Raw genomic sequence first — 18,168 nt, 5'->3', positions numbered from 1 at the left:
CGTAGTCACCTTTTCGAAAACAAAAACCCTTCCCTTTACCCTTGATGGCAGTTACCTCTTTGAGTATATCCCACTTCAGCACACTGTGATCACTGCCACCTAGTAGTTCCTTTATCTGCAGATTCTTGATGCATGAAGAATCACTGCTGATAATCAGATCAAGAGTATTACTCCCTCTAGTTGCCTCCCGAACATGCTGCTGTAGAAAACAATCATCCAGTAAATCCACAAAATCCTTGTTGTGTGTGTGTGAGTGACCAACCCACAAATTCCAGTCAATATCCGGGAAATTAAAATCCTCCATTATAAGACACTTTAATTTACTCGCCCACTCTATTTCTCTGCACAATTGGCACCTACGTAGCGGTGGGCAGGAGCAGCAGTGCATAGCATATGCTTCTTGATTAGACCGGGGTTCGAGCCTGTCACCAGCAAATACGGAGGATGCGGAAAGGTCAGGGAATGACCACCGCATATCCCCGGAGCAATAAGCCCTTAGTTGCTAATGCTCCTAAAAAATCCAAATAACAAACTAACTAACAATCTGCAGAATTGCTCATTATACTCATCAGATTCATTAGGCCTATAACACACACCTACTCTCATTTTTCCTATCCCAGTGCTTATGTCTCACCAAACAGACTCAACATTGCATTGTCCACCAACATCAATTGGATGCACTTCCTTAGATTTTATGTGTTTCTTAACTAACAGCATAACCCCTCCTCCCTTTCTGTCCTGTCTTTCTGTACACATTGTACCCCCAAATTCCAGTTCTGCACTGCTAATGTCTGTGTGACACTATGTCTCTGATATCCCAACAATATCTGCCTTTGATGTCTTTTTTTTTTTTTTTTTTTTATGTGAACCCCAAACACGAGAGGTATTAGAACCTATAGTACTTAGTACCGTGCTTGGGTTGGAGTTTGAGAAGACGAATGAAGATATTGTTGACATTGGACTTGAACTTCTGTAGATTCAAGCGTTTAGGGCATAAGCCTCAAGCTATGAAGGAGTCTAGACTATGTATAAATATAGTGCAAATGCATCAGAAATACATAGCTATATCTGAATAAATCAGAATATTGGTAAAAACGGCATCGTTTTAAGTTATATCTCATGTTGTGAATACCTTCACAACGAGTTGCCATGATATTGCACTACTTCGAATAAGTAACGCTTCACCTAAGGAGAAGACTAATGTTACTTATTCTCAGATGGATACCACCACCCAGACGGCACCGTTTCAGAGCTATTTGGCCCTTCTTCGGTGGGTGGGTAGGTACCCGAGTGATGCAACGATGGCAAAACAGTTATGAAGTATAACTCAACAATATGAGAGATGCCTGATGGTGTATCATGTATTTAGACTCAAGCGTTTAGGGCATAAGCCTCAAGCTATGAAGGCGTCTAGACTATGTATAAATATAGTGCAAATGCATCAGAAATACATAGCTATATCTGAATAAATCAGAATATTGGTAAAAACGGCATCGTTTTAAGTTATATCTCATATTGTGAATACCTTCACAACGAGTTGCCATGATATTGCACTACTTCGAATAAGTAACGCTTCACCTAAGGAGAAGACTAATGTTACTTATTCTCAGATGGATACCACCACCCAGACGGCACCGTTTCAGAGCTATTTGGCCCTTCTTCGGTGGGTGGGTAGGTACCCGAGTGATGCAACGAAGAAGGGCCAAATAGCTCTGAAACGGTGCCGTCTGGGTGGTGGTATCCATCTGAGAATAAGTAACATTAGTCTTCTCCTTAGGTGAAGCGTTACTTATTCGAAGTAGTGCAATATCATGGCAACTCGTTGTGAAGGTATTCACAATATGAGATATAACTTAAAACGATGCCGTTTTTACCAATATTCTGATTTATTCAGATATAGCTATGTATTTCTGATGCATTTGCACTATATTTATACATAGTCACTTCTGTAGATTGTAATTTTCAAGAAATACATATGAAGGAAGGTTGTTCCAGAAAACGGCAGTTGAATGAATAAATGAGGAAGATGAAAAGTTGGTTCTGTGGGTTTGAAGTTGGACAGTAAATGGATGTTTGCTGGTGGCGGCACGTGTTTAGACTATTTTGAAAGAGAGAGTGGGAATTATCGAAGCCAGTTCAGAAGAACAGTGCCCATGGAAGTATCTGTAGAAGAGGCATGCAGCAGAAACAGTACGTCTATGAGTAAGCGAGTGGACAGACTCTGTTAGAGATGAATCATTAATTAACCTAACTACCCTCTTCTGAATGGAATCAAGAAGCCTGAGAGAGGTTTTGGGGGCACCACCCCAGATGTGGGAACAATATTCCATGGCAGGGCGGATTTGCGATTTATACAGAGTGAGCATCTGTTTGGAAGAAAAGTAATGCCGAGAGCGAAAGAGAAAACCAAGTTTTTTTGATGCAGAGGAAGCAATATTTGTAATGTGCTTGTACCAAGAGAGATTAGAAGTCAGGGTAATCCCCAAAAGAGATATATCATTTTGCCTAGAAATCGGAGTGTCACTAAAGATAAGCATAGGAGCAGAAGAATCCTTTTTGCGAGATATAAGACCAGACTGAGTTTTAGAAGGGTTGAAATCAACTAAGTTGTCTTTGCCCCACTGGAGAATTACCTGAAGATCGGCATTTAAGGAATTGGTAGCAGATTTTCGAGAAGTTGAAGCTGATTGAGCAGGACAAGGTTTCTCAAAATGGAAAGTTGAATGCAATGTGCTATCATCGGCAAAACTATGGACAGGATTTCCAGTCAATGGTAGAAGGTCATTAATATACAAGAGGAAAAGAGTGGGGGAAAGAACTGAACCTTGGGAGCCACCGGCATTAGTGGAGAAGTTAGAAGACAGAGAGCCATCTACCATCACCCTCAGTGAGCGATCAGAGAGAAAACTGGATAACCAATTACTAAAACCAGTTGGCAAACCATACGATGGAAGCTTGTTTAGAAGACCTTTATGCCAAACACGATCAAAAGCCTTTGAGATGTCAAGAGCAACTACTTGTGTTTCACCGAACCTTTCCATTGAATTAGTCCATAAATGGGTAACGTAAGCCAGAATATCACCAGTGGATCGACACTGACGGAATCCATACTGGCGATCGTTGATGAGACGGACGGTTTCTAGGTAGTTTAACAGTTGGCGGTTAAATGATTTCTCCATTACTTTAGAAAGAGTAGAAGTAATTGCAATGGGACGATAATTGGATGGGAGGGATTTGTCACCCTTTTTAGGAACTGGCTGGATATGAGCAAATTTCCAAGCAGAAGGAAAAACACCTTTGGAATAAGAAAGTGAAAAAAGGCCACAAAGAATAGGAGTAAGTTCAGGATCACAGGTTTTGAGAACAGGTGAAAAAAATACCATCGGGACCTGGAGCTTTCTTAGCATCAAGATTCGTCAAAATCCTTCTGATATCCTTTTGACGGAAGACCATAGGAGGCATTGAATGGAGCGTGTTGGGAATACTGGGAGGTGTTTTACCAAGATCGTTAATGCATGAGTTGAAAGATAAATGGGATGCTAGCAGGTCAGCTTTATCCTTGGCTGAAGTGACAACAGAACCATCTAGTTTGGACAGAGGTGGGAGCAGAGATGGGCAAAAGTTGCGGCCAATAGCTTTGGCAAGAGACCAGAATGCTCGGCTACCATTAGGGCAAGAAGCAAGTTTTCTACTCTTAGCCTGTTCAAACTCTAGTTTGGACTGATTAATGAAACTTTGGACTGAATGAAACTGAAGAATTAGAAACAAGACAATTACGATATGCAAAATTCTTCTCTTGAACAGCCTTAGAACATTTATTGGAAAACCAAGGTTTAGATAAGGGATGAGATTTTAAAGTGGAGTGTGGGATAAAGGATTCCATTCCTGCAAGAATAATTTCACTGACACCATCTGAGCAAACGTTGACATCAGAACTTTTGAAACAGTAATCTGACCAAGGAAAAGAAGAAAAGAAGTCTCACAGGTCATCCCATTTTGCATTCTTGTAATGCCAAACAACACGAGGTTGGGAATAGCCATGAGATAAAGGTTCCATTGGAGAAGAGACAATCACCAAGTTGTGATCTGAAGTGCCTAAAGGACCTCTCACTTCGACCGTGTACTTAGAAGGGTTGTTTGTGAGAAAAAGATCAAGCGTATTGGCTGTATGATTAGGATTGTCCGGTATTCTTGTAGGTAAATGAACAGTCTGTGCTATGTCATTAGTAATTGCAAAAGACTCAGCATCTAGACCTGCTGGGTCGGTGTGACTAGAAAACGGAAGCCAGCTGGAGTTGTGAACATTAAAATCACCAAGGAAAATTACCCCACTGTTAGGAAAGTTGGACTGGAGAAAGTCAAGTTGCAAAGAGAGGAAGTCAAAGAGCTCCAAGTGATTAGTGGAGTTGGGAAAACGGTAGAGACAACAGATGAATTTGACACAATGAGGTAGAGAGATTTTAAGCCAGAGAAGATCAAAGAGAGGAGATTCCAAATTGCCAAGTCTCTTATAGGGAATATCAGAACGGACATATACACAAGTACCACCTTTGAGGCGAAAGGAATCATGCAGCGAATAATTTGGGCATCTGAGATGAGCAGTAGTTGAATCAACCGATAACTGAGATTCTGTCAGAAAAAGTACATGGGGTTTGGCAGACTGCAAGTAGAAATGGACATCGTTGAGATTAGAATTGAGACCACGTATATTTGTGAAATGAATTAGGAAGTCCTTGGGAGGTTTAGATCTTTTCGCAGATAAGCTTGCTCTATTAGTTTGACAATTCATGGTGTATTCAATAGTAAGAAAAAGTGGGTGGGACATGCTGTATGAAGTAATGAAATTTTTGTATATGGCGTACACGTGGTAAGAATATACCCAGATCCTTGACATAACGTGGCCTCGACAATGCTCCCCGCATACACACTACTCGGACTCCCTCTAGTCACTATCTGGCAGAGTAGAGGTAGCAAGATTATACACTACCTGATCCGGAAGCCTCCTAGAGAGTTACCAATAGGTTCGGTCAGGTGTACTAAATAGCGGCCGGCCTGCGAACACCGTTTATAGAGCTGTACCCTTGAAATGTAAGGAATATTGGATCTCGCCACAACGTTCATCATAACCTCAAAAGTCATCAATCATACTGCATGATGGAAGAGATAGGGAAGGGTTGACCGGAACTTAGCTCTAGAGACTAAACATGGGTTCCACCACTTCAAGCCTCCAATAAGCAAAGTGGTGGTATTTCACTGGTTGATGAGAGTCATCTACCACCTAGTACTGCCTGGTAACATAGAGTGGCGGCATTCCTCCATGTGGTGTGGGTGCCACACCTCGACCCCTGCTTAAGTTGGTTCACACCTGGGTGGTCACCCACCATGTACTTGTGCATGGAGGTTATACCCAGGATTACTATCAGTCCCACCATCGTGAAGGTGCAAGCAGAGGATTTGACTGTCACAGACCATCCGGACTTCGCCGAAATTGGGTCCACTTGACTTGAGTGTCACCCGAATATCAGTTCCATCAGCGTTTTAGACTCCCAGGTAGCAAGTACAGCTTGTCTGGCATATCTGAGAGAATGTCTGTGACAACCTCAAGGACCAAAGGACCTCTTGCACTTCAAGCTCATCGAATTTATTAACTATACTCCTAGCATTGGTGTACATGCAAGTATACATGCACCTGTTTCTACTCTTAGTTACCATAACACAACCCATGTATTTACTTGTTCCACTATGACTTCCAGCAATCCTGGAAGTCATAGTGGAACTTCCAGCAATCCTGGAAGTCATAGTGCCATCAATTGCATTTCAATTGAAGTAGTGCAAGAATCACTTTTACCTCTTCCAGCGGCTACTGTTAAATCTATTAGTCCGTGTATCCCCCCCCCAAACTAGCAGTTTTCCAACCCACCTAACTCTACCTCGATAGCATCAGCAAATATTCTTGCACCCTTTCTATTTAAGTATATCCCCTCCCTGTAGAAGCAGTCTCTCCTGGTAACAAGCAAAGACCAGGCTGAGAAAAATTCTACCCCTTGAGCCTTGCACAATCTCTCCATGGCCGAATTGATTGACAGGGCTCTCATCATATACTCCCTCCTATCGTGTCTGGGCAGAATTGCAGACACTTTCAAACTGAACCCTAACTCATGGCTTTTTTTTTTTCAGCATTGTCTTGTACTTGTTAAGTAATTCTGCCGGTCTCCTACTCTTAATATCATTAGTGCCAACGTGTACAACAATATCACCCTTTGTGCCCTTAAAGGATGATATCTGCTCTACAATGTTATTAACCTTTGCTCCTGGCAGACATACCCCTGTTCCATCTATCCTTTTTGCATAATATGTTCCCTGTTTCCCTGACAATAGAGTCACCTACAACAACTAGTTCCTTTGGGAACAGTGCATTCTGCCTTGGGGGTTGCTGCTGTGTTGCGTGGTGTTCCAGTGCAAGCTCTGACATTGATGTGGGCAGCTGAGAACTTGATGGGCCCCTCAATTTAAATCCTTCGAGGGCATCCACCCTGTCCTTCAAGCTCTCATATAAGCCCATAATAATGCCGAATTGGCACCTGATTTCCTCACACTCCTTACATCATGCATACACATAGACATTCCCCTTGGCAATATCATGTCCCATTCCTTATTGCTCCTCAAACATCAAACAAGCAGTGCATTTCAATAGACTGTAATTCAGAGGACAACCGGTCCCCTCAGTTCTCCCTTGAGCCACAGAACTTCGACTAGTTTGAGCCTTTTGCTTTGCTGCTCTTGTCTGAGTCATGATTTCTGTTCAAGTTCAATAAAATTCCAGTACAAAATATAACCCTAAAGCTATATCCCAATGCAGTTGTAACACTATATATATATATTTCGGTATTGAATATTATCTCCAAGTTATTATTATTATTATTATTAAAATCAGTTTATTTCCGTTACGTTATATGTCTTTCGTATCCCCTGTCAACTTATATGTATTGATTTATGATGTTATGTTTGTAATAACTGGGTCGCTATATTTATTTAGTTAAAAAAGTACAATTCAATTGACAATGCAGAAGAAGGTCTGGAAAATTACTAGGCTTTCTGGGAATCCTCATGGGACAAGAAAATATATGGGCTGTGTTAGTGTTACTAAGAACAAAGACAGAGGTTGAGGTTCAAAGGCACACATATACGTGCTTGTACAGTAATGCTAGGAGTATAGTAAATAAATGTAATGAATTTGAAGTATTAGTTAAGTCATCAAATGTGGACATTGCATCGATATTGGAAGCATGTTGCCACCCAGACATAGGGATGTGGAATTTAAATATAGTGAGTGTACTATGTACAGAAAGAACAGTGTTATTTTTCTTTGGTAGTCCCAGCCAACCTGTGACAACCTTGCCATGTATTGTGCATTTATATTGTATAGATATCAGTGTAGTGCTGTGTGTGTGTGTGTGTGTGTGTGTGTGTGTGTGTGTGTGTGTGTATGGTTGTGTAGCATTGGGTTGTGTTGTTCATGTTCAGTCACTGTTCTTGGCCCAGGTGACAGCAGAATGTGCAATTGCCTGGTTTCTCTCCCTGACACATGGAGTTGGGCCAGGGTCTACTATTAGTGTTCTGAATTCTGTGATACTGATTGGAACCTCTTCCTCAAGTGAGGGAGTGGAACAAAGTCACTGTAAGGTGTTAAGTGCCAATATGTAAGATTGGAAGCTGTGTTTCCAAATACAGTTGAGATTTGCCTTTATGCTGATGACCACTCTAGTTCCTGCCCTTCCTAAAACATGAATTCTTTTAAATGGCAACTTCAGATATCTGTGAGTAAAATATGAAAGTTGGGAGCATTTAGTGGTTATCATGTTTTGCTGAAAAAAAAAAAAAAAAAAAATGTGTTGTTTACTTTTGTAGACAGTGGGAACTGTTTACAAAATCTGAACTTTAGATTTCTAACCTCACCATCCCAATCACCAATAACATCAAATTTCTGGGATTACTCCCTGATAGGAGAGTAATCCCAAGGGATAAATTAAATTGTTTAGATCATATTAAATATGCACTTGTCTCAGGAAGTAAAACAGATTTTTTATTTGCTTTAACTTTGGGTGATCATTCCACCATGCTGCAGTTATATAGACATTGATTAGATCCCATCTAAATTAAACTGCCATATAACTACATCTGCCCAGTCATGGCATTATGTGATTCTTCTATAGATTTCACTCTGTCTCAAATCAAGTAAGGTTTGTTTTGTTGCAAATTCAACAATATCATCAGATGGATGTCTTTGGTTATATTCTATCGTGAATGGGCTAATGATGCAGCAGAATTCATCTACCTTTGATTTAACCTACATACTGTAGGTTAAATGACTGTAGTCTCATTGTGTAAGCAGTATGTTTTGCATAATAGAAAGCACTTTGGCACTTACAAACCAATAATAAACTCTATCAGTTTATAGAGGACTTGATTTGGTACTCTAGCATATGACAAGTGGGACTATCCCTTGCATGAGCATGAATTGAGCATACTTATCTGTCTCATCTCTATCTAAACATTTTTATCTAAACATATTGCTTGCAATAGAACAGAGATTAAACAGATTTGTTGCTTGTTATTTTCTAGCATATTATCCATGTATAAGCACATAGCCAATGTGTTTCATGTGCCATCAAATCCCCTACACCTCTCACAAAGCTGGCACTGACATGACATAGAAAGTTCTGTCTACCAAGAATACTTGTAGTTTCTCATACCAGTATGGCAATGGAAAAAAATTCCAGCACATTTTGGAAGAATCATATTGTGTCTTGCTTTGCAAAAAAAAAAAAAAAAAACAGGTTGGATAATGTCATTCAAACGTTCACAGGAGGCCTGTTATAATTACAACTTTTATAATAGACTATATAAAATGAATTTTTTTTATTATGAGAGTAAATGATGAATTGAATTTAATGAATACATATCTGCTTGCATTAATTAGTGATAGAGAGATGAAGAATAGGCATTCATCATAAATTTTAGATTCAGAACTTGATTCTCTGTTTACTGTTCATTGCATTAAATAAAAAAAAATAAAAAATAAAAATTCTGGGATGGAATTCTTTATTGTGGAGCCATAATCTGTTCTCTCATAAGGTAGGCTACTTTTAATCTTTTCAAAATGTTAGCCTGTAACATTTACGTTTACATTTTGTAACCTAAACATACTTTTTATAAAACGCTTTGTGCTTCAATAAGGTATTTATGGTAAGTTCACTTAACTTAGAGGCTGTTTGTAGGTATAAATGATTAAGAGTAAACAATTGATTAGAAAACTGTTGATATTAGAAATTTTAGGTCCAGCAGATTTTTTTTTAATAATGTTGTTTATTTTATATGAATATATGAAAATTTCAGTATTTATTACATTATATTTAACAGTATATCCATGGATGGTTAATGGAAATTGTGAAAAGCCACTTTGAAGTATTTGTGTCGTGTCTTCTTCCTCATCCTCCAGAATATGCTCAGGTTGGAGGACACTGGTAATGTATTTTGAATATTGACTACATCATATTTTATTTTTACTTAACATATAGAATTTATTTTTAAAATGTATGAATGTTTATTTGCAAAATTTTATGAATTGTTGATAGCTTAAATAAATTTAAGGCTGAACTAGACAAACATTTGGAGTGACCAGATGGGTGAAATGGGAAGGGTTTTTTTGGCTGATGCTCTATAAGCTTGCCTTCTTGCATTGTATACCGCAACTATTGCTAATGCTATTGAGAAGTCCATTATTGACTACATAATGGTAAAGAAGAATAAAATGAAGTTTTTCCGGAATGCGGTTGTTAATAGGGATCAAAAATAGGCAGTGATAATCTTCTGTTGATTTTGGAGTTGTGTTTAAACCCTCTGTAAAAGAGATCAAGAAATGCAGAAAGAAGATGACTTGCACTTAGCCTATAAGCTGAAGCAGGCAGATGTCCAACAGAAATACCAGAGAAGATCTCTCAGAGAGAGAGAGAGAGAGAGAGAGAGGGGGGCTAAACACTGGGGAGAGTCTGAGGACCTGGAGGCAAATTTGGAGGCAGTGTGAACACTCTACAGGAAAACTCTACTTGATGCTGCAACCAAAGTCTGTGGAAGTTCCCAAGTCGGCCCACTGAAGAAACAACAGCATGGTGGATTGAATCTGCAAAAGCAGAGGTGAGAAGAGAGAGGGGGCTTGGTGGGAAGAGTACCTCTCATCAAGGACAAGCAGGGATTGTGAGGAATACAAGACACAGAGAGCAAAAGCCAAACAGATAGCCATAGCAGCAAAGTTGAAGTCATGGGATGAATATGGGTAATTCCTGGAAACAGCAAAGAAAGAAAACCAGAAACTGTTCTCAAGATCACGAAGAAGGAGAAGGAATATTCCCTGAATTTCAACAAATCAAAGGAAATTCACTTATAATTAAATAGGGTGAGTTATGAATGGGTGGAAGGAATATTTCCAGGAACTCTCAGCTGGTTATGAAAATGTGATAGTGAGGGAGTTAACTTATGTGATGATATCGTAGATGTAGAAAGCAAGGAAAGCGATAGTTGAGCTGAGTGCAGCCATACAAAAGATGAAAGCTAGAAAGGCAGCAGGATGTGATTGCATAATATCTGAGATGGTGAAGCATATGGGTGCAAATCTCAGTGTGATGGTATCTTCTTACTCTTCCATGCAGCTGGCATAGAAGAGTAAGAAGGAGAAGGAAATCAGGCATTGTGCCTGTTTTTAAAAAGGAAGACAAACAGCATTGCCAAAACCATTCAGACATTTCCTTGAATTTGAGGCTTTTACCAGAGAAAGTGTATTCTTGAATACTAGAAATGAGGATCAGGGAAGAGGTGGAGCGGCAGCTGAAGGAGGTCCAATGCAGGTTCAGTCAGGGAAGAAGCACACAAGATCTTATCTTTATACTCTGGCAGATTATTGACGAATCATTGAGTACAACTCAGAAGTGAATGTTTGTGATCTTGATCTTAAGAAGGCATTTGACAAGGTTCCATGGTGTGAGTTATGGAGAATACTGGAGAAGAAAAATGTTAGCAGAAGCTTAAAAGCTTAGTAGCTGTCATTAGGAGTTACTATAAGTGATGCTGCAACTATGTGAGAACTGGCAACACAAAGTCAGAAGAATTCCTGACAATATCGGGTGAGGCAAGGAGACATTCTCTCCTCATACCTCTTCATCATTATCATGGATAACATCATCAAAGACTGCAAGGCACATACCCAACCCTTCTGATTGGGAAATTTGGATGATGAGGCCTGTTGCCATCTCTGAGCTTGCTTTCACCAACAATGTGGCTTTGATTGCCAGGTTGCAGGAAAATCTGCAAAATAATGACAGTACGCTGCTGCAACAGGATCTAGAAAAGTTCATCAGAGGGCTGAGAGGTGACAAATGAAGTTTAACATTGACAAATGTAAAGTACTACATATGGGAAACAGTAACCCCAGAGTATCGTATCAACTTTGTGGTACTACACTGACAGTGGTAGAGAATGAAAAGGACCTGGGGTTAATTGTTCAGGCAAATATGAAGTTTTCTGAGCAGTGCAGATAGTCTGCAAGAGTAGCTGATGGTGTCTTGTCAATGATATACAGGAATTTTTCTAGCAGGGATAAGGAGGTGATTATCTCCTTGTATACGGCAATGATCAGGCCACACATTGAGTATTGTATACAGGTCTGGAGGTCTCATTTTAAGAAGGATGTTGGAATGAGTACAGAGAAGGGCAACAAGATTAGTGAATGGAACAAGGGTTGCTCTTACAAAGAAAGGCTTAAGTTTTGCAGATTACTGTGTCTGGAGACTAGGCACCTATGAAGTGATCTGATTGAGGTGTATAAAGCCTTGAATGGTTTGAGCATGCTCAATGCTGATAGGATTCTTCCTCTTGCTCAGAATAATCTCCTGAGAGGGCATAAATTCAAATTGAGGAAAGACAGTTGTAGGATAGATGTGCGGAAGTTTTCCTTTAGCCAGCGGGTAGTTGATTGGTGAAACAGACTTCCATCTTTTGTTGTGGAGGTTGATAGCCTAAATAAATTTAAGGCTGAGCTGGACAGGTATTTGGAACGAACGGAGGGGTGAAATGGGAGCATTTTTTTTTTTTTCTTCTTTTTGGCTGATGCTGCATAAGCTTGCTTTCTTGCATCGTATGCCTCTACTAATGCTAATGCTAATATCCTGAATGTGCAGCAGAAAGTTATGGTGAAAAGAGGAATGGACATTATCTCTGGCAAAACCAAGTCTACTGTAATTTCCTGCAAGCTTGTTTGCCATCTGATTACCTTAGATGGGAAAAACATTCAGCAGGTCTGGCACTCAAAGTATTTGTGATCTGTCATCAGCGAGGATAGCTGAGTAGATGAAGACCTAAATGCAATGATTTCAGCCTGAGGATGGCTGAGTAGATGAAGACCTAAATGCAATGATTTCAGCCTGAGGATGGCTGTACCATGCCATAAATTAAGGACTTATCAGAATATGTCAAGGTTGGTACATAGGTGGTGTTTTATGCAGCTAACTTGGTCCTCTTGCTCATTTTCTTGTTTATTTACACAGCTGTGAGTCAGTGACAGCATTGGACAAGATGAGTCTACAAACTATATGGTTTGCATTAATCTTAAATACACTTCAAAAGATCCAAGAAGTTGAACTTCGATGGTGTGGATGATAACCAGTTTCCACATTTAGCCTGGAAAGCAAAACCCTCTATGGTGCAACCAAAGGGAAGGCCACATGTGAAATGGAAGAAAACATCCAGAATAGCCAAGAAAGGAGTGGCCTGGAGACAGGTCAGAACTGTTGCTTGTGAAAGGAAAAGATGGCAATTTCTCTGTGAAACAACGACACCAACTGGTACAATAGGAGCAACTAATAAGTAAATAACATCATCATCATTTGGTCCCAACTGATTGTTTTAAATTTCTTTCAGTTTCTAACTGAAAGGAATTTAAAATCTGTCTGTGACTATTGCAGTCGCCTTTATGATAGCTATATCCCTTTCACGTTTGAGGGTAGTTATATCTTTAAGTATATCTCGCATTGATATATTATGATTACTACCACCTTCTGGTTCCTTTATCTGGATATTCTTAATGCTTAATGATCACTTCTGATAATCAGATGAAGTACATTGCTTTCTCTTGTTACCTGGGTGCCTCCGTAGCCAGGTGGGAAGGAGCAGCAGCAGTGCGTAGCACACGCTTCTTGATTAGACCGGGGTTCGAGCCCGTCACCACCAAATACGGAGGATGCGGAAAGGTCAGGGAATGACCACTGCATATCCCGGATCAATATGGCCTTAGTTGCTAATGCTCCTAAAAACCAACAACAACAACATTCTCTTGTTACCTCCTCTAACATGCTGCAGTGGAAAACAGTCATCCAGTAAATACAGAAAATTTCAGTTAATATGTAACCGATCAACCGACAAGTTCCGATCAGTATCTGAAATGTTAAAATCCTACATTATATAACATTTTGATCTACTGGTGCACTCTGTCTGTATAATTGTTCATTATATTCATCACAGTCATTTGGCTTATAGTAGATTCAGCTTAGTTTTCCCAAGGCTTGTGTCACATCAAACTAACTCAGCAATGCACTGGCCACTCACATCAACGGTGCACTACTTTAGATTCCAAGACCATTACTCCACTTCTTCTTCACCACCTCTCCGCTCCCCATCCTTTCTGTACACATTGTACTCACATTAGAAATAACAAATTCCACATCTGTTATTTCTGAGTGGCACTATGTTTCTGCTGTCTCTACTGTTTGCATTTGTTGACTTAACCATTTCAAATTCATTAAATTTGTTTAACTCTACTGCTGGCATTAGTGTATAAGAAGGTATACAATGCACCTGTAATGGTAGGGGTGTTAATGACAGTAAGAATGGTGTGCTACTGTAACAGGATCTGGGAAAGTTGAGCAGATGGGCTGAGAGGTAGCAACTGAAGTTTAGTATTGACAAATGTAAAGTACTGCATATGGGTAGCAGTAACCCCAGGGTAATGTACCAATCGTGAGGTACACACTCAGGGTAGTGGAGAATGAAAATGACCTGGGGGTAATAGTGCAGTCAGATATGAAATTTTCTATATAGTGCAAACAGGCTGCAAGAGTAGCTCATGGGGTCTTGTCAATGATATATAGGAATTTTGCTAGCTGGGATAAGGAGGTGATTATCTCCTTGTATAAGGCAAGGGTCAGACCACACCTTGAGTACTGCATTCAGGTCTAGAGGCCTCCTTTTAGGAAAGATGTAGAGCTGCTCGAATGAGTACAGAGAAGGGCAACGAGATTGGTGAGTGGAACAAAGGGTTGCTCTTACAAAGAAAGACTTAAGTTCTGCAAATAGTCTGGAGACTAGGTACCTGCGAGGTGTTCTGATTGAGGTGTATAAGGCCTTGAATGGTTTCAGCAATCTCAGATTCCGCACCTGAGGGGGGTGGGGCATAAATTCAAATTGAGAAAAGACAGTTGTAGAATAGATGTACAGAAATTTTCCTTTAGTCAGTGGGTGGTTGATTGCTGGAACGAACTTCCATCTGTCGTGGAAGTTGACAGCTTAAATAAATTCAAGGCTTAACTAGACAAACGTTTGGAGTAAATGGATGGTGAAATGGGAAGATTTTTTTTTTTTTTTTTCCCCTGGCTGTTTATGAACATTAGTTGAGGCATATGATGCAAGAAAGCAAGCTTATCATCAGCCAAAAAAAAAAAAAAAAAAAAAAAAAAACCTTCCCATTTCACCCATCTGGTCACTCCAAATGTTTGTCTAGTTCAGCCTTAAATTTATTTAAGCTATCAACTTCCACAACAACAAATAGAAGTCTGTTCCAGCAATCACCTACCTGCTGGCTAAAGGCAAACTTCTGCACATCTATTCTATAACTGTCTTTCCTCAATTTCATTCTATCCCCCCTAAGGTGCTCAATCTCAGCAAGTGGCAGTATCCCATCAGGATTGAGCCTGTTCAAACCATTCAAGACCTTGTACACCTCAATCAGATCACCTCACAGGTGCCTAGTCTCCAGATGCTGCAACTTACTGAATTTAAGCCTCTCCTGGTAAGAGAACCCCATTGTTCCTCTCACCAATCTTGTTGCTGTTCTCCGTACTCGTTCTAGCAACTCTACATCCATCCTAAAATGAGGCCTCCAGACCTGTACGCAATATTCAAGGTGTGACCTGACCATTGTCTTATACAAAGTTATAATCACCTCCTTGTCTCTTCTAGCAAAATTCCTATATATCATTGACAAAACTAGATGACCCACTCTGGCAGCCCGTCTGCACTGCTTAGAGAACTTCATATCCGACTGCACAATTACCACCAGGTCTTTTTCATTCTCCACCTCCTTCAGTGTAGTACCACACAGTTGGTACTTTTCTGTTGGGTTACTGCTACCCATATGCAGTACTTTGCATTTTTCAATATTAAACTTCAGTTGCTACTTCTCAGCCCATCTACATAACTTTTCTAGATCCTGTTGCAGTAGCATACTGTCTTTACTATCATTAACAACCCCGCCGACCTTTGTATTATCTGCAAACTTGGACATTAAGTCTGATATACCCTAATCAATATCATTAATAAATACACAAAACAACATTGGGCCCAGCACCGTACCCTGTGGGACTCCACTAATAACAATAATCCACATAGAGCAGTGCCCATTTATTACCACTCTTTGAGGTCTCCCACTAAACCATCTCTTTATCCATTGCAGCAACTCATCCTTAACGCCGTTCCGCTCCAATTTATACAGCAGTCTTCCATGTGCACCAGTATCAAAAGCTTTGTTGAAATCAAAATATATGATATCAAAATTATTTTTTGCATCCAGTTCCTTTGTGACCACATCATAGTATCCAATCAAATTGGTTAGACAAGACTTTCCCTTAACAAACCCATGCTGTGTCTGAACTATTACTGCAGTCTTGTCTAGGTGATCCTGCATTACATCCAGTCACTCCATTATTTTCCCCGTAACACAAGTTAAACTAACAGGTCTATAATTATTTGTGTCACCCTTTGAACTCACTTTGTGAACTGGGGATACATTTACACATCTCCAGTCTATGGGGACCTCCCCTGAATCTAAGGATGCTCTCATAATTATGGCTAAAGGTTTGCTTACTTCCCTCGCTGCCTCCTTCAATATAACTGTATAGATTCCATCTACCCCAGTTGCCTTTTTTATTTTTTTCCTTCAAAAATTTCACCTCCAATTTGCTCTCCGTTATTACAAAATCATTTATTCCCTGTTATATATATCACTGGATGTAATGCAGCATCACCTAGACAAGACTGCGGTAATAGTTCAGACACAGCTTGGGTTTGTTAAGGGAAAGTCTTGTCTAATCAGGGAATACAGCATAATCTGAATTCCCTGTTAGAGTTTAGTAAACTTCTGTCCTCTCCTTCCTTTCAGAATTCCTCATATGTGAATGTAGATGCAAAATACTCATTTTGTCTGTCAGCTATCTGAGCAGGATCATCAACAGTCGAACCACCAACATCAAGTGGACCAATCTGATTCATCCCCTTCCTTCATAAGTAAAGAAGTCTTTGTTGTTTTTCTTTACATCTTTTACCAAGGATTTCTCATAATCAGCCTAAATCGCGAACGGTATTTCTTACTTAGTTGGTATGAAAAGCCTAGTCACTTCCAAGATTAATTCCCTGAAGGCTTACCATTTAGAATTAACTGTTTTTAACATCATCAGTTGATCCCACTGTATAGAATTCAAAAACAGCCTGAGACCACTGTAGTCACCTTTATGAAAATAAAAGCCCTTCCCTTTATCCGTTATTGTAGTTACATCTTTAAGTAAATCCCACATCAGTAGACTGTGATCACTGTCACCTAGTGGTTCCTTTATCTGCAAATACCTAATGCATGAGTCATCACTGCTGATAATCAGATCAAGAGTATTACCTCCTCTGGTTGCCCCATGAACATGTTGCTGTAGAAAACAATCCTCCAATAAATCCACAAAATTCTTGCTAGCATGTTAGTGACCAAACGACAAGTTCCAGTCAATATATGTGGAAAGTTAAAATTCCCCATTACAAGACATTCTGATTTACTCGCCCACTCTATTTCTCTGCACAATTGTTTGTTGTACTCATCAAAGTCATTAGGCCTAGAATATACTCCTACTGTCATTTTCCCTTTCTCAGTGTTTATGTCACACCAAACTGATTCAACATTGCACTGTTCACCCATGTCAACTGGATGCACTTCCATAGATTTTATGTGTTTCTTAACTAACAGCATAACCCCTCCTCACTTCCTGCCCTGTCTATCCTTTCTGTACACATTGTACTCCCCAAATTCCAATTCTGCACTCCTGATATCTGTGTGACACCATGTCTCTGATATCCCAACAATATCTGTCTTTAATGCCTTGATCAGCACTTTAAATTCATGAAATTTATTTACTATACTTCTAGTATTGGTTTATGTGTAAGTATACATACACCTCTTCATACTCTTAGTTACCCTAAGAAAGTGCATGTATTTACTTGTTCCTTGATGACTCCCAGCAGCTCTAGAAATCCTCAGAAACTTTCTCTCTAGGCTGCTACTCATTACAATAGAAGCAGTGTATGAATCACTTTTGCCTCTGCCTGCGGCTACTGTTAATCTTTTAGTCTGTGAATCCCCTCAAGCTAGCTGTTTTCCGACCCACCTAACACTGCCTCGATATGATCAGCAAATATCCTTGTGTCCTTTCTATTTAAGTGTATCCCATCCCTGTAGAAGCAGTCTGTCCTGTTAGCAAGCACAGACCACACTGAAAAAAATTCTACCCCATGAGCCTTGTACAATCTTAGCAGGGCCGAATTGATTGACAGGGCTCTCATATAATCCCTCCTATCCTATCATGTATGGGTAAAATTGCAGACACTTTCAAATTCAACCCTAGCTTGCGACTTTTTTTCAACATTGTCCTGTACTTGTTAATTAAATCTGAAGCTCTCTTACTCTTAATATCATTAGTGCCAATGTGTGTACAACAATTTCACATTTTGTGCCCTTAAAAGATATCTGCTCTACAATGTCATCTACTTTTGCTCCTGGCAGACATACCCTAGTCCTCTTCTATCTATCCT

General features: G+C 39.8%; 1 protein-coding gene across 1 annotated transcript in view; it reads left to right on the top strand.

The window, feature by feature from the left end:
• unc79 (UNC-79 domain-containing protein) overlaps nt 1-18,168 on the top strand; it is a 1,082,710-nt gene that overhangs the window by 314,448 nt on the left and 750,094 nt on the right. Inside the window, exon 16 of the mRNA XM_090389680.1 lies at nt 9,421-9,524. Coding sequence (XP_090245806.1) covers nt 9,421-9,524 — 104 coding nt within the window. The remainder of the gene's footprint in view (nt 1-9,420; nt 9,525-18,168) is intronic.

The sequence above is a fragment of the Mastigoproctus giganteus genome, chromosome 2, assembly GCF_048544385.1.
Source record: "Mastigoproctus giganteus isolate SK-2022 chromosome 2, ASM4854438v1, whole genome shotgun sequence".
Classification (NCBI taxonomy): Eukaryota; Metazoa; Arthropoda; class Arachnida; order Uropygi; family Thelyphonidae; genus Mastigoproctus; species Mastigoproctus giganteus.
Note: the sequence above shows the minus strand (reverse complement) of the source record. Positions and strands in the feature narration are given on the sequence as shown.